This window comes from Phocoena phocoena, chromosome 15, assembly GCF_963924675.1.
Source record: "Phocoena phocoena chromosome 15, mPhoPho1.1, whole genome shotgun sequence".
Taxonomy (NCBI): domain Eukaryota; kingdom Metazoa; phylum Chordata; class Mammalia; order Artiodactyla; family Phocoenidae; genus Phocoena; species Phocoena phocoena.
Window position 1 is genome coordinate 58,725,545 of NC_089233.1, and position 23,238 is coordinate 58,748,782.

The following is a 23,238-nucleotide window of genomic DNA, read 5'->3' on the forward strand; positions in this document are numbered from 1 at the left end:
TCCACCTAAGATCAGGAACAAGATAAGTGTCCATCCTCACCACTGCTACTATCAACATTGTACTGGAAGGTCTAGCCAGTACAATCAGGCAAGAAAGATAAATAAAAGTTATCCAGATTGGAAAGGAATAAATAAAAGTGTCTTTATTTGCAGATGACATGACTGTCTATAAAGATAATCTGTTGGACTCTTTGAAAAGTTACTAGAACTAATAAGTGAGTTTAGCAAGGCTGCAGGCTACAGAATCAGTTATACAAAAATTCATATTTATATATACCATAAATAAACCATTGGAAATTAAAATTCAAAACAGCATTTACAATAGCATCAAAATAAAGAAATACTAAAGGATAAATCTGAACAAGCGATGTGAAAGATCTGCATTCTAAAAACCACAAAATATTGATGAGAGAGATTGAGGAAAATCTAAATAAATGGAGAGATATGCCTTTTTCATGGGTTGGAAGGCTCAATATTGTTAAGATATCAATTTTCCCAAATTAGTCTAGAGATTCAGAGTCCCAGTCAATCTCTCAATGGAATTTTTTGTAGAAATTGACAAGTTGATGCCCAAATTCATATGGAAATGCAAAGAAAAAAGTTGCAATGAAGAAACAAAGTTGGAGGACCTATATTATCTGATTTCAAGAATTGTTATAAAGCAACAATAATCAAAACAGTGTGGGGCTTCCCTGGTGGCGCAGTGGTTGAGAGTCCACCTGCCGATGCAGGGGACCTGGGTTCGTGCCCCGGTCCAGGAAGATCCCACATGCTGCGGAACAGCTGGGCCTGTGAGCCATGGCCGCTGAGCCCGCGTGTCCGGAGCCTGTGCTCCGCAACGGGAGAGGCCACAGCAGTGAGAGGCCCGCATACTGCAAAAAAAAAAGAACAAAAAAAAAACAGTGTGGTATTGGCATAAAAGCTAGACTAAGGAATCATTGGAACAGAATAGAGGCCAGAAATAACCCCACACTTATATAAACAATTGATTTTTTACAAAGTTTACAAGAAATGGTGCTGGAACATATATATATATGTATGTATATTGCAAAACAAATATATATTGCAAAACAAAACAAAACGTCTTGAATCTATACATCTCATCATCTACAAAAATTAACTCAAAATGGTTCCTACTCCTAAACGTAAAACCTAGAACTACAAAACTTATAGAGGAAGGGGGAAGTTTTCTGTGACCTTGGGTTAGGTAAAGATTTTTTAGCTATGACAACAAAAACACAATACACAAAAGAAAAAATCAATAATTTGGACTTTATCAAAATTAAAAACTCATGCTCTTCAAAAACACTGTTAAGAGAATGAAAAGACAAGCCACGGACTGGGAAAATTTTTCTGCAAAATATTTATCTGATTTTTATCCATAGTATATAGAGAACTCCCACAACTCAGAAATTAAAAAACAACCCTATAAAAAGGGAGGGGGTGAACAAACACTTCCCCCCCAAAAAAAATATAGATGGCAAATAAGCACATGAAAAGTTGTTCAACATCATTAGTCATTAGGGACATGCAAATTAAAACCATAATGAGATATCACTACACATCTATTAGAATGGCTAACATTAAAAACAGAGATCATTCTCATGTTGATGAGAATGTAGAGGAATTACAACTCTCACACTCTGCTGGTGGGAAACATGAAATGGTACAACCACTTTGGAAAATAGGCGACTACATATGAAGTTAAACATATACTTACCATACACATACACATATACATATACAACCATTCTACTACTTATTTTAGCCAAGAGAAATGAAAGCACTTGTCCATATAAGAACTTGTACATAAATGTTTATAAAACTTTATTTATAATAGACAAAAACCGGAAAGAACCCAAATGTCTATCAAGAGATGAAGGCATATTTTGCTATATTCATACAATGGAATACGACTCAGCAATAAAAAGAAATGAACTATTAATACATGTAACAAAATGGATAACACAAAAAAATTATGCTGAGCAAAAGAAGCTAGACAAAAGAAAAAGCGCATACTGTATCATCCCATTTATATAAAACTCTAGAAAATGCAAACAAATCTATGATGACATAAAGCAGATCAACTGTTGCCTGAGGATGGAGGTAAGGGGAGAGAGGGAGAGATTCCAGGGAGGGCATGAGAAAACTTTTGGGAATGAAGGATATGTTCACTATCTCAACTGTGGTGATGGTTTCATCAGTGTATACCTATGTCAAAACTTTTCAAATTGTATGTCTTATGCCTGTTTTATTGAATATCAATTATACCGCATAAAGTTAATTTAAAAATAAAGAATAAGGAAACATACTTCTAAATAGTCCATGTATTAAAAGAGAAATCATAACAAATTTAACAATCCTTGGAACTGATAATGAAAATATGAGATATAATAATGTGACATAGGGACTTGCCTGATGGTCCAGTGGTAAAGAATCCGCTTTCCAATGCAGGGGATGAGGGTTTGATCCCTGGTCGGGGAACTAAGATCCCACATGCCGTGGGGCAACTAAGCCCCCGCGACACAACTACTGAGTTTGTGCACCTCAAGGAGACAGCCCACCTGCCACAAACTACAGAGCCCCTGCGCCCTGGAGCCCACGTGCCACAACTAGAGAGAAGCCCGTGTGCTGCAACGAAGGGCCCACATGCTTCAACAAAAAGATTCTGCATGCCTCAATGGAGATCCTGCGTGCTGCAACTAAGACTCAACGCAGCCAAAATAATAAATAAAAATAAAAAATAATGTGACATAGAGGAAACATAGTATTTTAAGGAAATGTCATAGCCTTAAATGATTATATTAGTAAAGAAGGTCAACAATTAATGAGCTAAACATCCAACTTAAGAAATTAAAAAAGAACAATAAACCTAAAGAACTAAGAAGGGAGATGATAAAGATAAATGCAAAATTAATGTAATGTGAAACAAACATTAGAAAAAGCTTGATAAAGCTGTCAGTTTTTAGAAGACACAAATAAAAGTAAAAATCGCTAGCAAAACTCATCAAGGAGAAAGATATGATACAAACAATTAATATCAGAAATGGAAAAGGCTCACAGCTAAAGATACAGCAGAGGAACTTCCTTGGTGATCTAGTGGTTAAGAATCCACTTTCCAATGCAGGGGACGCAGGTTCAAACCCTGGTTGGGGAACTAGGATCCCATCTGCCTCAGGGCAACTAAGCCCACGCACTGCAACTACTGAGTCCATGTGCTCTGGAGCCTGCACACCACAACTAGAGAGCCCACATGCCACAACTACTGAGTCCACGTGTTCTGGAGCCCACGCAACACAACTAGAAAGCCCGCACAACGCAACTAGTGAGCCTGCGTGGCACAACTAGAGAGAAGCCAGCAAGCTACAATGAAGAGCACATGTGCTGCAACTAAGACCCGATGCAGCCAAATAAATAAATATTTTTTAAAAAGATACAGCAGAGATCAAAAAGATAAGAGAACATTATGAACGACTTTACGGAAACAAATTTGAAAACTTAGGCACATTGTACAAATTCCTTTAAAAATGTAACTCATGAAAATAGAGTAAAAAAGAAATAAAAGGCCTAAATAGTCCTATGACCATTAAAATATGAATAAAAGACTTAAAAATCCTCTCTCCTCAACCCCACAAACTAAAACCAAATTGTAACAAATTTTCAAGGAACAAATCATTACAAACTAATACAAATTCATTCAGCAAATAGTAAAAGAAAGAACATGCCCCGTCTAATTATTTAAGGGTCTTATACCACGGACTGTCAAAATCATACTAGGACATTGTAAGAAAAGAAAATTACAAGCCAATCGTGTTGAACATAAATGCAAAAATCCTAAATACTATTAACAAAGCAAATCCTGTAGCATTTAAAGTAGATAGTAAATCATCATCAAGCTAGGTTTATACCAGGAGTAGTTCAGTATCAGAAAATCCATTAATGAAATTCAGTACATTAACAGTTTAAAGGAGAAAAGCCATATGATCAATTCAATACATGTAGAGAAAAACAACACATGAAATTCAACATCTGTTCATGAAAAAAACCCAAAAAACAAAAATTAAAAAACTCTCATACCAACCATTTTTAACTTGATCAAGTATAGTTACCAAATAGCTACAATTAGCAACATTTTAAATGGTGAAACACTGGAAGCATTTTCTTTAAAATAAAAAACAAGCCAAGACTGCCCATTATCACTCCTTATTTTCTCAAGGTTGTACTTGAGGTTCTAGTCAGTGCAGTAATGTCAGAAAAATAAATAAAATGCAAAAGGATCGGATAGGAAAAACAAGTCATTTTTTACATGGCTGTCTCTATAGAAAAAACAAAACAAAAGAAATCTAAAGACAAATATCTACATGCAAATATCAATCGTATTTCTTTATACTATCAACAAAGACTTAGAAAACATAGCAAAAGATATAATTTACAATAACAACAAAATATAAATTGTACCTAGAAATAAGCTACCCATGCAACTGAATGGTTCATTCCCTCACCTCTTCAAGTCCTTCCTCAAACTCCATCTTCTTAATTTGGCCTACTGTGACCACTCCATTTAAAACCACACCTCCCCCACCCCCAAATTCCAGATCAGTTTTATTTTTCTCTATTTCTTCCCACCTATCACCTTCTAACATACTTATAATTACTGTTTATTGCCCAACTCCCCAATGTCTTCTCTGTCCATGAACATGGATATTTTTGTCTGCTTTGTTTACTGTGGTATTCCTAGAACCTACAACAGTGCCTGGTACATAGTAGATGCTCAACAAATATTTACTGAATGAATGAAAGCAATCAGTGTATGTAGACTTTACGGAGAAAATTAATTGAGAAAATTATAAACCTTTATTGAAAGGCTTTAAAGAAGATCTATATAAATGGAGAGATAAACCATATTCATGGATAGGAAGACTCAGTAGCATAAAGATGTGAATTCTCCTCCAAATTGATGTATAAGTTAACTGTACAAAACCCCCAAAGATATGTCTGTGTGTATGTGTGTGTGTGTGTGTGTGTGTGTGTGTGTGTTGGTGTGGAACTTTCTACATGGATTCTAAAATTTATATGGAAGCACAAAAGGCCAAAATAGTCAGTTCTTCCCTGAAGAACAAGAGAAGATGGGAACCTTACCTTACACGCTTGTCTGTATTATTTTTATATAGATAGAGTGATTCAAACAATGCCATATTAGCACAGAGATTATCAAATAGATCAAGAGAATAAAACACAAGAGTCTAGAATCGGACACACAAATAGAAGGAAACTTGATTTAGGACATAGGTGGTACTGAAGCTCAGTAAGAAAGGATGAGTTATTTAATAAATGATACTAGAATAATTAGTGATTCATAAATAAAAATAATTACATTGATACCTTAATTCACACCATGCCCCCAAATTAGCTCCACATGGATTACTAACCTAAATGTACAAGGAAAAACTGTGAAATCTTTAGAAGAAAATATAGGAGAATATCTTTATGACTCAGCATAGAGAAAGGTTTCTTAAACAAAATGCAGAATGAAACCCATGAGGAAAATATCGATAAATGCAACTACATTGAGTTAGTTGATATACACTTCCCTGACAAAGGATCAGTATCTAGGATCTATAAAGAATCATTAAGATCAATCATAATTCCTGGTGATTTCAGTATCAATGTAAATAGATAATTCTTCCACACATTCTTCTCTCCATTCCTTGAGTATCTCTCCTCCAATGACCTTCCCTCTACCCTCCCTTGGCCACACATTACAAATAAACGGAATTTCCAAAAAATCCTACATACAGACAACCCACTCCCTAACCACCAGCTCCAACCCCTTCTAGTACCTCAACTCTAGTAATTCTTGGCCCCATCAAAACCTATGTTCCATTCATCCTGCCTTCTCTTCACTCTCCCATAGTCCTCTCCTTTCTGAGCTTAAATTCCTTGTTCCATTTTTGTAAACACCCCTTGCTTACACTTTTCACTCTCTTGCCCTCTCATGTTTCATCGTATTCACATAGCAAACCCCTAACTCTGGCTATATGCAACCACTCACCTGTTCTGCACCTGCACTTGTACAGCTCAGCAGGACTGGGGAAATTGCTCTTTTAATTTATGACCACAGGTAATTCCCTGATGGTCCAGTGGTTAGGACTCGTTGCTTTCACTGCCATGGCCCCAGGTTCAATCTCTGGTTGGGGAACTAAGATCCCGCGAGCCATGTGGCATGGCCCCAAAAACATAAATTTTAAAAATAAATAAATTTATGACCACAGATCTTAGGTGGGCCCTTAGTGCCACTTGGCAATCACAGAACATTTCCATGGTCCACTCACTCTCTTGGACAACTGTTTCATGCCTTAGTGTCTCCCTCTCCATCCTCATCCTCAACTGTTGACCTTGCTTCCTATTTCACTGAGAAAACAAAGCAATCAGAAAAGCACATCCGTAAGCTCCTGTGTTGGATATTCCCATTTACCCATGTCCAGGTTCTCTATCTTCCCTGCTGCCTCCATGGATAACGTCTGTGCTCTCAGCTAAAGCCAGTCCTCCACGTGTGCAGGAGAAACCCTGCCCTTCGCTGATTAGAGGACATTGCTTCAGCCATTCTCCCTTCTAACGCTTGCACCATAATTTTCCATTTCCTACTGGGTTTTTGTCATCAGCATCTGAACAAGCTGTATCTTTTTCTTGGCCTTACACTGTGCTCCTATCACCACCCTGTTCCATCCTATTTCTTTGATCCCTTTAGGGTGAAAGTCCAGAGTTCCTTTAGTCACTGTCTCTAATCTCCCTTCTCCCATTCTCTCTTAGACATACTCCTATCAGAATTCTGCCCCTTTTGCCACTGAAATGGCTCCTGTTGAGGTCACCAATGTCCCCCACATTGCTAAATCTAATGATTAACCCTTAGTCTTTTTATCATATCCATGAGCAGCATCTGATGCAGTTGACTATTGCCTCCTTTTGGGATAATTTTTCTATCTAGGCTTCTGGGACTCCACTCCCCTGATTTTCCTTCTACTTTACTGGCAGCTGCTTCTCATTTTCCTTTGCTGGTTACACATCTCCATGACCCCTCAACACTGGACACCTCGGAATGCAGTTCTTGGAACTCTCATGTTTTCTTACAACACTCGTTCCCTCAATGATTTCATTCATTCAAATCTACATCTGTAGCCTGGACCTTCCCCTCGAGAGCCACACTCATGTGTTCAGCTCTTTTTCAACATCTCCACCTGGAGGTTTAGCAAGAACCTTAAATGTCATATGTCTCTCCTTCCATAACAAATCCTGTCAGTTCTGCCTATGAAGTGTATCCAGAATCCAACCACTTCTTACAAACTTCTCTATAACATTCCTTCTGTTGCAGCCTCCATCATCTCTCCTGGATTATTGTTATGGTTTCCTAACTCATCTCCCTGTCTCCACCCTCGCTTCCTGCGCGTCATCTTCAACACAGGAGCTAGAGTTAAAAACTTGTCAAAACATAAATCAGGTCATATCATTCTTCTCAAACACCCCCACTGGCTTCCATGTCATCCAGAATAAAAGTCAAAGTCCCTACAATGGTTTACAAGAATGGCCTACATGCAACCTACAAGGCCCTGCATGGTCTGGCCTTCCTCCTGACCCACCCATTGTATCTCTGACATCTTCATCTCCCACTGGCCCCCTCATTCCAGTCACCTGGGCCTTCTTGCTGTTCCTAAAACACGACAAGTACACTCTTGCCAAGAACATTCTTCTCCCAGATTCATACTTGGCTCGCTCCTTTATTTCCTTTAGGTCTTGGCTCAAATGTCATAGTTTCAGTGAGGTCTTCCTTAAATACTCTAAAATTGCAGTAGCCCCTTCCTGGGCACTCTCTGATCTTTCCTGATGGCTTTCTTTTTCTCCTTAGCTGTTATTACCATCTAACATGCTGTACATTTTATTCAGTTAGTTTATGTCTATTTCTCCTACTAGATTGTAAGCCCATCGACACAAGACTTTTTGTCTGCGTTGGTCACTGCTTAATCCACAGCATATAGAAGAGACCCTGGCACAGGGTCCATATTAACAGTAGATGTTAACATTTAACAATAGATGTTAAAAAATTATTTGTTGAATGAATAAACAACATACTAATCGGCCAGAATACGGCAACAGGCATTCTCAAAATAGCTGGTACGAATATCAATTGGTATAATCTCTACAGAGGACAAATTGGCAGTAACTATCAAAAGTACAAATGCACATCTCCTTTGACCCAGAAATTCTGCTTCTAGTAATTTCCTTTATATAAATTCACACATGTGCTAAGTGACACATGGACAAAGTAATTCACGACAGCATATTTTATCCCTGAAAAAGAATGAAAACAGCCAAAATGTCCAGCAATAGAGACTAAAGAAATTATAGTTCATCCATACAATGGAATATTTTGCAGTAGAAAAAAGAATAAGGAGACTGCTTGTGTCTGCATTTTCTTGCACAGACTATCTCAGGAAGGATACCCATGAAACTGGTGATAATGCTTGCTTATTTGGAGGGCAATGGATGAGTCAGCAGCAGCGGTGGGAGACTTTGCTGTCAACCCTCCTAAACTTGAATTTTAGTACATCGTGAATGGTTTAATGGTTTAGTAAAAGGAGAACAAGGCAGGGTTTATGTTCCAATATGGAATGAGTTCTAAGATATATTGTTACAAATAAAAAGGTAAGTACGAAAGACTGTGTACAGTATGCTATACATAGGGGTGGGGCAGACATACTTTTCGTTATTTACTCTTTTATACTTTTCGAATTTTGTACCTTATATATGCATTTCCTATTCAAAAAGAAATAAAATAATTTTTAAAAATCATGGTGGGAGAATGCATTTTCATATGCATCACCTTGACAATCCTATGATTGAAGCTTGCTAAGTATTTCCCTATTTTTTAAACAAAGGAAACAGACGATCAGAGAAGTCAAGTCAAACAGCACAGAGGCACCAGGCACCAGGATTAGAGCCCGCTTCCCTGCCAGGCCCTCCCAGCCCCTCTAGCCTCTACCACCCTCCACCCCTGCCCTCTCCAGCTCCTTCCCTCAGGACACACAACTCTCATGCCCAGCCCCAGAAGGTCTGCCACCAGGGGCTTCAGTCAGGGGACCGTTTCTCTCTGCTCAGAGTCACCAACAGGGTGGTGGGTGCCCCTGCGCTCTGTGGCTGATCCCAGCCTACCCTGACCTTGCAGCTGCCAGGCCCTCTTCCCCCGGTCTGTACCTGTCAATGATGACGGGGTCTGAGGGTGTCTCATTCCGGTTGCCACAGCTCTTCCGGTCACAGCACCGGCTGAAGGAAAGATGAGAAGGGAGGGAAGGAGGAAGCGGGTGAAGGAGAGGGAGATTACAGCACATGGGGTGTGTGTGTGTGTGTGTGTGTGTGTGTGGCTCCGGGGTGAGGATGCTGATGTCCTGTCTCTGAGTATGGAATCCCTGGGCCAGAGGGGCTCACTCTCAGGGGCCTGGGGGAGACAGGCAGTGAGGGTCCTACACAGGGACCTGGAGAGCCCTTATCCCTGGGGATAAGGATGGCCAAGAAACCCTTGTCCCAAAGGCATGCTGCTCCTGGAGGATCCAGAAAAGGGCAGGCTGCTGACCACCTACTCTCTCTGTAAACTTTTTATACAAGTAGAAAAGAGCTCCAATTGTAAGCATGAACCTCATGAATTATCACAAAGTGAGCCCACCCATGTAACCAGCACCCATACCAAGAAATACCATGTGACTAGCGCCCCAGAAGCCCCCTCATGCCTCCTCCTGGTCACTGCCCTTCCCAAGGGTAGCCACTGTCCCAACCAGATTTTTGAACACTATTTTCTTTTCCACGTATGAAGAGCTGCCTTGGAGGACCCTTCCTGACTGACATCTCCTGGTGAGCCCTTGCCTAGAAATGCCAAGCTCTGGGGTAATGGGGAAGGGGAGTCTAGCACTGTGTTCCCTCTTCCCCATCCTGCCTGCCCAGGGGGTGCCCTTAAGTTCACATAAGAGGCAGCAAAGTTTCCTCCTCCAGCTTCTGAGCTAACCCAGGAGGCCCAGGCCCTGCCTCCATCTCCCAGGGAGCCCTCCCCAGAGCTTTATTAGTTAAGCTTCCCAGTAGCAGCAGGAGGCCTCTCTTACAAAAACACTCAGAGAAGCCACATAAACAGGCCAGGCTAATGGGTCCTCAAGGACCCTCTCCTCAGCCAGCACTGTGCCCAGGGGCCTCACTCTTCCCTCATCACCCCCCACCCCCAGGCTTCCCTGGGGATCAGTGGGGAGGGGGTTGGTGGCAGTGGTAGGGGTCGGGGCAAGAGGCCAGGGGCAGGTGACCTAGCCCTTCTCACCTGCACATGATCTCGTGGGTGAGTAGCACGCGGCACATTTCGGGGTTCTTGTCCTGCCCCTCGTAGATGATGGCCTGGGGAAGGGGAAGTGCGCAGGCTGGAGGGGAAGGAGGCTCCTCTCAAGGCCAGGTGGAAGGGCAGCTGGGCCCTGCTCCCGGGGAAGAGTACGCCCTCCACCTCTCTCTGGGAGCCCAGGAATGCAAAGAGGGAGCTGGGAACCTGGCTTCCCAAACCAGTACCACTATCAGAATGGGCAAGAGTGGCATGAGGTCTACAGATTCTGCCTGTCCACAGGCAGCTCTTTCCGGAGCCAGCTCTGCTCAGGGGCAGGGAGGTCCCCAGATCACCATGACCAAGGTCAGGCTGCCGGGAGGGCAGACACACTCCAACCTCCACGGTTCTCACAAGCATTGTCCCTCCAGGCTGTCCCGCTGGCTCCTTGGCCCCTCTCCCCACCCCTATCACCTCCGCAGGCCAGGCCAGTGGCTCCCTCTTGGACTGCTGGATCAGCCACCCCCCCCACCCCCCCAGCCAGTCCCCCAGCCTCTCCTCCGCCCTGAAGCAAGGAGTGAGCTGCCCAAACCACACATTTGGCTTCCACCTTATAACCTCTGTGCCACGCAGCCATCCCTTATTTGTGGGTCCCTCTCTCTCCGGACGTTCTCCAACCCCTTCCACACTTGTTGACCATGCAATCCCACTTTGCCACTGCCTGGTCCACCTCCCACACCATGGCGACCACAGGCTTCCTAGATACACACCACTTCTTCCTCTGCCCTGGGATTGGGTGGGGGCTGCTGGAAGACTGTCTGTGTGGGAAAGCCCAAGTCTCCACCTCAAGTTGCAGGCCACTGATTTTCACATCTGAGACTCAGCTCTGCTCCTTTACCAGCGCACACAACCTCTCTGAAAAGCCTGAGGCTTGGGGCCCTGTGGCTGCACAATCCGTCAGGGCTGACTCAGGTTTCAGTTGCCCCGAGCTCCTCATGCTGGTCCCTGAGCCTCCTTCTCTTGTCTTTTCAAGTCAGCAAGGTACTGAGGGCCTGCAGTGGAAGCTCTGGGGCGCCACTCAGTCCCCTCTCCTGGACCAGTGCACCCTTCCCCCAGCTGTGGGTAGCATTAGCTGCTAAGGGCTTTCTCTTGAGAACTGCTCTCAGCAGACAGGAGCTTGCTTCCCCTGAAAATGTCTGGAAGGTTACACTCTCCCCTTGGGAGTGGTCCCAGCCAGTAACTGACCAATACAGGGGACAGAATCCTGGCCTCCTTGCCTCAAGGGGGAACAATTCTGGTGCCATTCCTTCTCCAGGGCTCCTCGTGGATCAGGCTGAGGCTAGACTCCAGCTGAGACCACATCCTTGCTGAGCATCCCCTGCCCTGTCCTGCTTCTCCTCCCTCCCCTTCTAAGAGCTTCTTCCCTCCTCCCCTATAAACCATATGTACCTGAATCCCCATCTAGGCTGAACTTCTAGGTAACAGGACCTAAGACAAAGTCGTTGAACAAATATTGTCTTTTTCTTGTCTAGAGGGCAAAAGCTACACATCCTCCTCCTGTGGACAGCTAGACTGGTGAGGATGAAGGGCATGGGGGAAGTGGGGGCAGGGACAAGGATGCTTGCTCAGACCACAGGGAGATGGGGGTCAGAGAAGGGGCTGGAGAGGCCTGAGCGTCCCCTGGGCTGGCTCACCTGCTTGGACACGGAGTCGATGAGACGCACATAGAGGTCCTGTTCTGTCCGAAGTCCTAAGGGTGGAAAGGCAGAGAGGGCTTGCTATTTGGGGAGCCCCTGTGGCTTCTGATGACTGAACACACTCCACACCTTTCCCTGCTGAAGCCAGGCCCCCTCCACCCTGACAGTGGGGCACCAAGTGTCACATGGTGCTGCGGTACCCAGTGGGCAGTGGGCCTCACTCACCGTTGTTATATACCAGCCGGAGGCGATAATGGATCCCGTTGTTTGTCTTTTCAGCTCCGGGCTCCTGCAGGGACAAGATACGGAGGATGCATGGTGCTCCCGGGGATCCTCCAGCCACAGCCCTCCCCCCGACTCCCTTCCCACCCAAACTTCCTCCCTACCCCCCTCCCTCCCATCCATTCACCACCCCCTTCTCCACTTCTCCACCACCTATCCATCATCTGCTCCAGTGGGAGGGGGTTCCCTGAAACCCTCCCCAGCCCCCCACCCTGTTCCTTCCCAGCGAGCCCATGAGCCTCTCACTCGGTCCTTCTCCACAAAGTCGATGAAAGCTGTACGCTCCACCTCCACCGGCTGCCCCTGCCGGTCATACATGGCCAGCACGAAGTGGAAGAAGTTGGATTTCCTGAGGTTGGAGGGGGGCTGCTTCTCAAAATGTGCTCGTGCCAGGCCCACGCCACTGTGGGGAGGAAAGTTGCTGGGAAACCACTGGAAGTGCCCTCCAGAGAGAAAGACCCCGTCACCTCTGACCAGGTAGGTGGGCTGGCCAAGACTTGGCTCTGATGTGTCAAGAGTTTGGGCAAGAAACGGGATGGGCCCATTCCACCCTTGCCAGGGCCATCTCAGTTCTAGAAGAGGCCTCTCAGCCCTGAGGTCACCCCAGCCTGCTCCCATGGGAATAAGCAGCACAAGCACAGGTGACAACAGAGGCATCCCGGGCAGAATCCTTCCCAGACTTTTCCCTGGGCCTCACATTTTGGAAGGCTGATCTCTAAAACCAAATGAACAAGCAACCCATCTTACTGAACACAGGCTCCTGTGACTGCCCTTTAGGGCCTCACAGCTTCAAGGAGAAGCTGGGAGGTTTTGGAATGAATATCCCACTGTACCCCAGCTCCTGGCTATGTGCATGAGCCTACGGTATTGCCTGGGAGATGATGAAGTCCATCAGACTCTCAAGAGACATTGAACTGGCTCAGGGCCACTAGTCTGGCCAGCCTGGACCCTGGGCTATGGCTGAAGGTGGGAATGTCCTCCCTAGGTATAGGGGGACCTGCCTCCATGCTTGGAGGAAGACACCACTGGCTCCCTTGGGCAGAAGGATCTTCTGGTCTGGCCTTGCTTTCTCCTGGCTCATCAGAAACCAGTCCCAGAAGCAAAGCCAGGGTGAGAGCAGGAGGAGGAGAAGAACCAAGGCCCTATTCACCAAATATTTCTTGAACCCCAATGATGTACCAAGTGCTGGCCACATGGCACCACATGGGGCCAGAGTGAAACACCTGGAAGGGGAGGGAAGACAGATACAGAGAGCTGCAACACAAGACAGAGTGGTGGGTGCCCCCTAAGAGATGTCACTATATAAAAAACGGTAAAAGCAAAGGAAAAACGATTAATTCTTTCTGTGTGTGATGAAGGGAAGACTTCACGGTGATGGTGGCCTTCCCCCTGGTCTTTGAGGAATGAATAGGAGCTCAACAGGGGCAGGAGGCAAAAGGGCAGAACTAACAGCATAAGAAATGGCTGTAGGTATGAGGGTTAGTGTCACTGGACCACTTCAAAGACTGAAGTGAGGAGAGAAAAGGTTTTATTGGAAGTGCCAGACTATCCATGCATACAGAAACCAGGCCATGGAGTTTAGACTTTCTTCTCTGGGCCAAGGTCTTCCAAAGTGTGTTCTTTAGCTCTCTCATGGCTCCAGATCCTCATTCTATGAAAGAGTGCTATACCCACAACTGCTGGGAAATGCATACACAAGTGTATGTGGGGGGCCCTGGGACACCCTCCAGGAATGGACCCTCCTTGACCCGCTCAGGCCAGTGCTCCCCATGTGGTAGCGAGTCTCCAGGATGGTTCCCCATGATCCCTGCCTCCTGGTAGTCAGGTCCTTATATAGTCTCCTCCCATACTGCATCAGGATTGGTCTGTGTGGCCAATAGAATATGGCACAAGCGATAGCATACAATTTCTAAGGTTAGGTCATACAAGACACGTGGCTTCTGCCTTGTTCACGCTCTTGGATTAGTCACTCAGGGGGAAGCTGGCTGCTGTGTTGTGACGATACTCAAGCAGCCCTATGGAAGGTCCACGTGGCGAAGAACTGAACCCTCCTGCCAACAGCCGGCACGAACTGATCAGCTGTGTGAAGCCTACCAGCCCCAGTCAAGCCTTCAGATCACTGAAGCCTCATAAGAAACCCTGAGCCAGAACTACCCAGCTACACTGCTCCCTGATTTCTAACTTTACGAAACTGTGTGAGATAATGAATGTTGTTTTACGTTGCTGAGTTTGGGGGTGATTTTTTTTTTATGTGGCAACAGGTAACTAACATGCCATGCTTACTTGACTACAGAGCATTTTGGTGGACGATGTGGTACGGAAAGTATGACTAAAGGCCACCAGAAGGTTCTGGTCAGGCAGGGCTTAGAAGATGCTGTAAGCAAGGAGGGCACAGTGTGGTAGAAAAGTGAGAGGCTGCTTCAGGGATGCAGAGGTGAGGATGAGAATGGTGGAACTGTCTTGAGAGCCATTTAGACCAGAGTCCCATCATGGACATGCCACTGTGACAACATCTGCCATACTCATCACTCCTTAATATTTTTCTTCGTATAATTTTAAATCAACTTACTCTTACTTGGCTTCTTGCAAAGCCATAATATCTGAAATGTCATGGGCTTCAGAAGCTTGTTGTGTTTTTACTCATACAGATTACAGTAAATAAACAATAAAATGAAAACCGTTCCTCCTCTTGAAAGCCTGCTCGGGAGCCTCAGTCGTCCATGTAAAATGCTAATTTTGGAGGCAGAAGTGACGGGTCTTGCTTGTTCCTTCCTGATCAAGATGAGGAGGGGGCCCCCAACACCTTCTCTTCCCCACCAAAGGTTATTTCTACACGTTCCTTGCTCCAGGATCATCCTCCTCCCTCCTTCCTCGGTGTCCCTCTCTTCTCCTTAGCCTCAGGCTTACAGTCCAAAGTCCAGGCCTTGACCCTCCTGCTTCCCACTTGCCAAGAGGCAGGGAAGCCTGAAGACAGCTTTGATCACAGCAGGCCCCTGATTACTGTTGATGAATATGCTAATGAGGCAGCAACCCTGACTCCTCCCTCCAGCCCCCAGGACCAGCTTAGGGGCAGTGAGGCTCCCCAGGGACAGGACCACCTGGGGGTAGATAAGGTCAGAAGGAGATGGGCTGTGGGGCCATCCCAGATCACTCTGCCCTTTACTCTGTCATCTAGCCCAGGAGAGGTGCCTGGAAGGCTCTCAGACAATGAGGAAAGAGCGTATAGAGAAAGAAAGAGGCCTTAACAGAGGAGGAGGTGGAGGCTGAGCGAGCACACAATCCCCTGGACCCCTCAATATACCCTATCTACACAGACACTCCTGTACTTCCCAGGCCAAGAGTCAATCAATAATTCTGAGCTTCCTCTCCCATCCATCCCTCTTGGCAAATACCAGTCAGTCCTGGGTCCTGGCTGCCTGGGGTTCCTACCAGGCTCCTAAGGACCAGACCTGGGAAGTCTGCCCGAAGCCCCAAGCCAAGCTCCCTTCACAGGGCCTGCCCTCTCAGCAGGAGGGGATTCCTAGGGAGAGTGGTTCGGGGGAGCAGGGGAGGGGAAAGGGAGCAGGTATCCCTGCCTGGGGTCTGTGGACCAGTAGCCAGTGCTGCCAGCTGCAGGGCATCAAGGGGCTGCACTGTCCTACCCCACAGTGGGATCAGGCTCAATTCTACTTCCCTCGAGGCAGCCCAGCATCAGCCTCCATTCTCCACCTTGCTTAGTGGGTCTGAGGCACAATCACACACATCCACGCAAAGCAATGGGACAGAGGCGGCTAGTTTATAGCCTGGGACAGGGATCTCTATCATGAATGACAGCAGAACAATATGACCCCAAGCAGACCAGGACAGGATGGCAGAATAGGCAAAACCCCTGCTGGGCATGCCCAGGACTGCTCCTGGTCTGCGAATGTCTCCAGTTTACCCTGTTCATACCCCTGTGAGACAAGTGAGAAGACCAAGATGAAATGGAAAAGGTTTGGTTTAAAGAAATCCTCAGGGCTTCCCTGGTGGTGTAGTGGTTGAGAGTCCACCTGCCGATGCAGGGGACACAGGTTCGTGCCCCGGTCCGGGAAGATCCCACATGCTGCGGAGCGGCTGGGCCCGTGAGCCGTGGCCGCTGAGCCTGCGCGTCCGGAGCCTGTGCTCCGCAATGAGAGAGGCCACGACAGTGAGAGGCCCGCATAACACAAATAAATAAATAAGTAAATTAAATAAAATAAAGAAATCCTCATATTTCCTATGAATACAGAGAAGGACATGAGGATTAGAACAGCAGCTGGAGTGCCAGATGCAAGTCTGTCTGGACTTCTGGTTCCCCCAGGCACCTCCATGGCCTACCTGCCCGTGCAGTGGGTGACGAATCAGCATCCCTGAGCAGAGCTGCAAAGGGAGAGGGTGCGGAGGGGGAGGGGGGGACTTCTGCTTTTCTCCCCTTGGGAAGAGCTGATGCTCTTGTAATGAGAAAGCAAACCAAGATTAAAGAACAGAAAGAAAGAGACACAGAAATATGCTCAAACAGCTCAGAAGATAGACCCGGGCTGTGGAGAGGTCTGAGAGGCCTGCTGGGGCACCCTGGGAGAAGACATGTGCTCCCACAGTACCTTAGAGGCAGAGATGTGGATGAAGGCCAAGGTCTCTGATTCTGTGGTCTCCAAAGTGGGGTGGCCCACGACACCCACTGGGGTGTGGAGAGAAACTGCAAGGATGCTTATTGATAGGAATCCTTTATCTAGAAGAAGGGGGAGAGGCAGGAGGAGAGCCCCAGAAGTCTGGAGAGGCAAGTGTTTTTTATCTGGGTTTCCCCAGAAGCAGACCCTGAGACAAGGATTCATATGTGAACACTTTATGTGGGAGGTGTCCAGGAAACCTTGGCGGGTATAGGGAGTGAGAGAGAGAAGGAAAGGCAGTCCCTAACAGGTGCATTATCCATGAGTAACCACTGTGGGCAGCTGCAACTCAGCCGCCAGGGAGCTCTGGAAACAAGTCTAGAACATGTGCTTCAGCTAGTCAGAGGGCTGAGCAAGGGAGCTGGGGTCTTCATCGTCCAACTCCAGTCAGTCACTGGCTGAGGGTTTCTGGGGCGTCATCTCTCAGGTGCTTCTGGCCTGTTGTGCAGGTGGGTGGAGCAGGCTCTGGCCGTCTAAGAGTCTTAGGAGGCAGCTGCTGGTAGAGGAAGCAGACCCTTTCCCAAGGGTCCCCAGGGACATGGGTGGGGTAGCAACTCCCAGCCATCCAGAGGCCTGCAGTGTGATGGAAGCCAGCAAAGCTACAGCCCAAGGGCCTGCGTGCAGCCTGGCAATATGCACTGAGAACTGCCTCACCTGGTGCGTGTATTGCTGGAGGCTATAATTCAGAAACGTCTCATTCACTTAGCGTGATTAGTGCACAAAGCGTGCCACATACACGCCTTTTCCAGGTAAATGCAGCTGAGTGATGAAAACAGCCACATTAACCACTTTTGTAAGACTCCCAAATGATTTGCACATCTCCTTGCTTTCTTAAAAAGATTGTTTTCAACAAAATGTTCAAAACACTTTCCTATCAATTCCGGAGTGTGCTGAGGCGGTGGGCATGTGCTCCTGTAAAGAGCACGGATGTGGGAGGAGAAAGTGCTCATCTTCATATTTCCACCAGGGCCCACTCACCCCCTTCCCATCTTTTGAAATAGCCCCCAAATTAAAGGAGACTGGGACAGAAAAGCTTCGGTGTGCACAGCTATTTTTTTGGTTGGAGGACATCCGAGTATGGGTGTGTGTGGGCTTCCTGAGTACTGTGCTGGGAATCCAGGTTGAAGGTGACACCAAGGGCAACCAGACCTTCACAGCCTGAGTCATTCAGGTAACCTGTGCTTCAGAGTACAGGGGGATGCATATGGGGGTATCTGGGGGCTGCAGAGTTGTCTGGCTGCTATTGCTTGGCCACCCAGGAGTCCCTGGAGATGCTCCTTTTCGAGGCTGAGCAGGTTGCCCCAGGAACCTTCTTGCAGCAGCTGGACCTCGCCACAGCTGTCTAGGACAGAGGACGCCTCCCTCACAGTCAGTCTCGGCGCTCGGGTCAGAAGGCCATTCATAAGTCTTTACATCCTTGATTAGGTACTTATTATAAGTGCTAGCAATTTAAAACAAGCATCTCAAATCCCACAGAGGACAATGGCCGAGACTGGAGCTTTGGCCTTCCCCCAGAGGCACCTTCAGGCCTTTGTCTCCCCTGCATTCCTCTGCCCTCTACTAAATGCTAACTCTTGCCTGTCTTGGCAGCCCAAGGTTCCGAGCAGTGCCTTGGCTTGGGCCTGATCCATCTTGGAATCTGGGACGCTGGGGAAATGGGGAGAAGCCCTGTTGTTATCAGCAGTTGGGGGAGGCTCCTTTTTGATCCCCCCTCCACCCTGGAGGTGGAAGGAGTAAAAGTGTGTATTTCCTGCATCTCATCTTTTGTCTCAGATTTCCCTACTGTCTCTGCTAAATCTAGATCTTCTTTTCCCCATCCTAGCATGGTTGCGTAAGTCCCACCTTCCTCTCCTCTGCATCCTGTCTTCCTCCAAGCATCCTACTGGTCGTAGATCTCCCTGCAGGCATCCTTTGGGTCCCTGGGACTGCTGATAATCATCAAGCTGGGCCTGGCATTCCCGACTCCAGCCAAGATCTATTGGCCTAGCCCAGAGCCTGGGAAGATAAAAGCAGAGGCTCACTGGGGTGAACCCACCCCAACAATGCGACAGTGCAGGCAGGAGGACCTGGTGCCTAGAGGCAGCTGCCTGGAACCTGGGTCTAGAAGGGCCTGTCAGAGATGAGGCTTTGGGGCTGCTTCATATCCCCTGTCCCACTGCCCCAGCAGGGGCTCTGCTCACTTGCCCCAGGAAATTATCTCAGCCATCAGGTCCCTGGATGAGGGGGGAGGGGAGGATCTCACTGGCCAGCTTTCCCATGTTTCCTCTTGCTCTCAATTCTACCCAAAGACTGTCCACCCTCTTCTCTGTGCCCACCCCCCTCGCCACCCACCCACAGGCCTGCCTGCCAGGTCCCAGGCTGAGGAAGAGCTATTAATTATTAAAGCAAACAAAAGCATTTCCTAGCAGGGATGCTAGCCTGCTGCTGCTTACAGGAAACGCAGCCCCAGCTGGCTTCCCTCTCATGGCCCAGCTAGTGTTCTGGGACCAGCTCAAGGGGGAGGGCTAGCCTGGGTGCTCCAGGAGTCTCCCCAGGCTGGGAGTCGCATCAGAAGGAGAGTAGAACTGCTTCTGTGCTGAGAGATAAAGTCCTGTTGGCCCAGGGTAGGCCAGGGATCCTTGTGCAGAGTTCCCCAACAGGAAGACCCTGCCAGCCTTCCCTCTTACCTCCAGTGTTTGGTAGGCAGCCTCTCTTTTCTCCCTACCCCTCTTGCGCTCAGAACTTTCCTTCCTGTTGGCGGGCCCTCCCTCACTGATCTTAGCAGGCTCTGGGCTTTCTCCTCCTTCTCCACCTTCTGAAAAACCCTGGCGCTGTAAAGCTGGGCAGCAGCAGCTGCTCCAGTACCTGGTTCCTGGGGTCAGGTAGTTCACCAACGTGGACAGCGGAGCCCAACAAAAACGGACTTAGTAACCTTCTAACACGCACTCCTGCTTCCTGCAGCAGATACTCATTACCCCCTATTGACTGCTCGAGCCTGGTGCTGTGGACACGAGGATGAATGAGCCACCATCCATGCCCTAAAGGAAGGTGTAGGCTGGCAGGGCAAGGAAGCCCAGGGCAGGCAGGGCACAGCTGACTCTGGCCTGTGATAAGCATCCTTAGACAGCACTAAGAACTGCTCCCCTGGGCCGGATGCAAGGGCACAGAGAGGGAAGGTGCTGGGGGGGAGGGTTCCAGAGGTTGTAAGATTTTATTCAGTGGGTGTGTGGGTGCTGGGAGCAGGGGAACTGTTTCAAGAGACATTGTTGGATGCCAAGAGTCATACAGAGGCTGAGAGGAAGCTTGGGATCAGACTGTGATGGGCCTTGATTGCTGAGTATCTGGGAGGAAGTGTGTGTGTGGGGGTCACTGAAGTTTTTAATTGGGGAGGGACACAATGAGAGAAGAGTTCTTTGGAAATGTTTCTTTGGCCCCTGGTGCATGGCAGACGGTTTGCGGGGCGGGGGGCGAGGTGGGAGGCTGGGACAGTGGGCTAGCAGGCTGAGGTGATACACTGGGGTTAACCTTCAAGCCAGGGAGGAAAGTCGTGGAGGGCAAGAGTGTGTTTCATGGTTACGAGCTGGCCGTGGGCACTGTGATTAAGAATAGGACCCAGAGGCACCGTCCGGAAGCCTTGACAAGCTGGCGGCTGTGGGGTGAAGGCAAAGAGCGCATCAAAGACAGCTGTCAGACCCCAAGCAACCTTGCAGGGAGTGTTCCAGGGCAAGTTCCTCCGAGACAGAGGGAGAGGAGCCTTCGGAGGTGGAAGAGGGGGGCGGGGCAGGGAAAGGAATTCCTGTCATTGTTGTTTTAGGATGAAAAGGCCCAAACAGAGGACTGATGGAGGATCAAGAACCAATGGATGAGATAATGACATCTCAGGAAAAATGAGAAAGAAGTACCTCCCACCTGCTCCCATCGGCAGGAGGTGCCCAGAGGCAACCAAACGTGTGGGGGCTCCCAATCTGTGTCCTGAGACAGAGAAGCCTCTGGACTTGGAGATGAGCAGCCCAGCCCTGAAGAAATTCCTCTCTTCAAACTGGGGAGGCCTTCTGAGTCCTGGTGATGCGGCCCTGGGGGACTCAGACTGGACACCTCAACCCCACTCAAGACCTCTTCCCCATGTGCAGACAACAATCTCATGGGAAGAGCCTCATCGCCACACTTCCTGCACCCACACAGGCTACAAGGGCACTGCCTCCTTCCCATCGGCTTCCTGCTCATCAAACCTGCTGACAGGGACAGAGGGGAGCATCAGAGAGAAATAGGAACCTTAAACCATGAGGCCCCACTGGAAAACTTCATCCTCTTACAAGGAGCTCTCACCACAAAGGTGGTGGTGGAGAAAAAGACAAAGAAATTGACCAACTCAAATTAAGTGAAAAACCAGAACCAAAAGAAAAACAAACAGGATACAGAATTGTATGTATAACACAGGAAAAAAATATGTTAATGGGAAGATGGGAAGGAAATACACTAAACTATTGACAGTAGCTATTTAGAGATGGGGTTTTGTTTTCTATTTTCATTTTTTTTCTAGAAAAGTTATACCATGAGTAAAAATATGGATATTAATTCATAGGCAAGACCCTTTCTCTTCCTAAAAAGGTGAGCTCCAGAGAGAGGCCCTGGTGCTCCCTCTGGACAGTCATGAAAGCACAGGAATGCAGGAACACCATTCAGTTTGAACATGAAACAAGATGTGTGTCTGCTAAGGGGTGAGGTTGGGGTTGGTGGTGGGGTGGTATCCCCTGAACAGGATTGGGGCTGTGAATGTGTGGCTGGCATCCAGGTCTGGTCTGCCCTGGAAACCCCCCAGCAGAATCCCTTCCAGCTGCTGGACAATCAGCTGCTCAGACCTCTGGGAAGCCCAGCTCCCAAGTGTCCCATATGTCTGCAGAGGCAGCACCTCCCTAGTCCCAGGCACTGAGAACTCCAGGTAGGATGTCTAACCTCCCCTCCCCTTGCTCACAACTGGGGATACAAAAAGCCCAGGTGCTGTGGGGGGCTGGTCAACGAACCATTATGCTTCCTTTCCAAATCCAGGAGTCCATCCCCCACCCAGGCTCCCTGCCCAGACTCCTGCAAAGGAGTCAGAGGAGATGGGTGTGGGTGCTGGGTTTCCAGGAACCCCCTGCCTTAGGTAGGACCCACCAGAAAAACACCTGGAGGGACCTGAGAGGCCCTGACCCATCCTCAGCCCCAATCATTCCACCAAGCCGACTGCCCACCTCATCTCTTCCCCACCAGCCGCTTCTCCAGCTCCACACATCCCCATCCTCCAACTCTGAGGGATGTGACAAAGCAGAAAGGGGGCTGGGATTCGTGCCTTTCCTGGCCGAGATCTATGGAACTCGACAAGGAGGGGCACTTAACTGCCTGAGAAGGAGGGGTGAGCAGTTCCTTAACAGCTGGTGGCTGTGGGACTGCGGGCAGCCGGGAGACCTCCTCCTCTAGAGCCATGGACTGCTGGGCCAGCGAGCGGTAGTCAGAAATCAGAGCCGGGACATCCAGGAGTGGAGGCAGAAGCCCCGCCCCGGCCCGCCCCACATTCTCAGGAAGAAGCAGAGGCGCTCAGGGAGAGGTGGGCACAAGAGCTTGCCGGGACAGTGCAGAGTTGGGGCTCCCTCCAACCCCTCGCCCCAGCAGCTCAGCAAGCTGAGAGACGGCGGCGCGGAGCCGTCCAACCCGAGCGCGCCCTGTCGCGTCCCAGCGCTTACCTCTGCGCCGCGGTGCTGGCGTCCAGGATGCCCGCGCCCTGCATCCAGGAGCGCACCGAGCCCAGGCCGGCGGACAGCAGCGGCTCCTCCTTCAGGTTCAGCCCGCCGCGGGGCAGAGCGTCCTGCGCAGGAAACATAAGGGCGCGCAGTCGGTGGGCGCTCCCACAGCCGGGGATCCGGTCCCGCCGAGGCTGCGGGGCGTCTCAGCTCCGCCCGCCCGACGGCACCCGGCGCCTGCAGGAGCGCAGCGCAGCGCCAGTCCCGGCCGCTCAGTGCGCGCCAGCCTCCTGGGCGCTCCCTCGGAGAAAGCGGGTCCGCGAGCGCCGGCGCTGTCCCCTCCCCTCCCGGGGCGCGGGGCGGGGAGATGGAGGGATTTCCCCGCGGCCTGAGCGCCGGCGGGCTGACTGAGCGCGGGGCGGTGAGGGAGGGGAGCGGAGACGGCACCCGGTCCGCGCAGAGGCGCCCTAGAGGCGCGCTCTGGCGGCTGCCCAGGGCCGCGGTCGTCGGAGGGGGGGCCCGAGCACCCCTTGAACTGCCTCAGGCGAGGCGGGGGCGCG

General features: G+C 48.7%; 1 protein-coding gene across 2 annotated transcripts in view; it reads right to left on the bottom strand.

Annotated features, from left to right (window-relative positions):
- EBF4 (EBF family member 4) overlaps positions 1-23,238 on the bottom strand; it is a 54,327-nt gene that overhangs the window by 30,687 nt on the left and 402 nt on the right. The window contains exons 2-7 of one of the 2 annotated variants that reach the window (XM_065893372.1): positions 22,682-22,803; positions 12,565-12,721; positions 12,262-12,325; positions 12,034-12,089; positions 10,349-10,422; positions 9,247-9,315 (exon numbers count right to left, since the gene is read on the bottom strand). In XM_065893372.1, coding sequence (XP_065749444.1) covers positions 9,247-9,315; positions 10,349-10,422; positions 12,034-12,089; positions 12,262-12,325; positions 12,565-12,721; positions 22,682-22,803 — 542 coding nt within the window. Of the gene's footprint in view, positions 1-9,246; positions 9,316-10,348; positions 10,423-12,033; positions 12,090-12,261; positions 12,326-12,564; positions 12,722-22,681; positions 22,819-23,238 lie in introns of those variants that run through there. The other variant, XM_065893373.1, reaches the window with a different exon arrangement.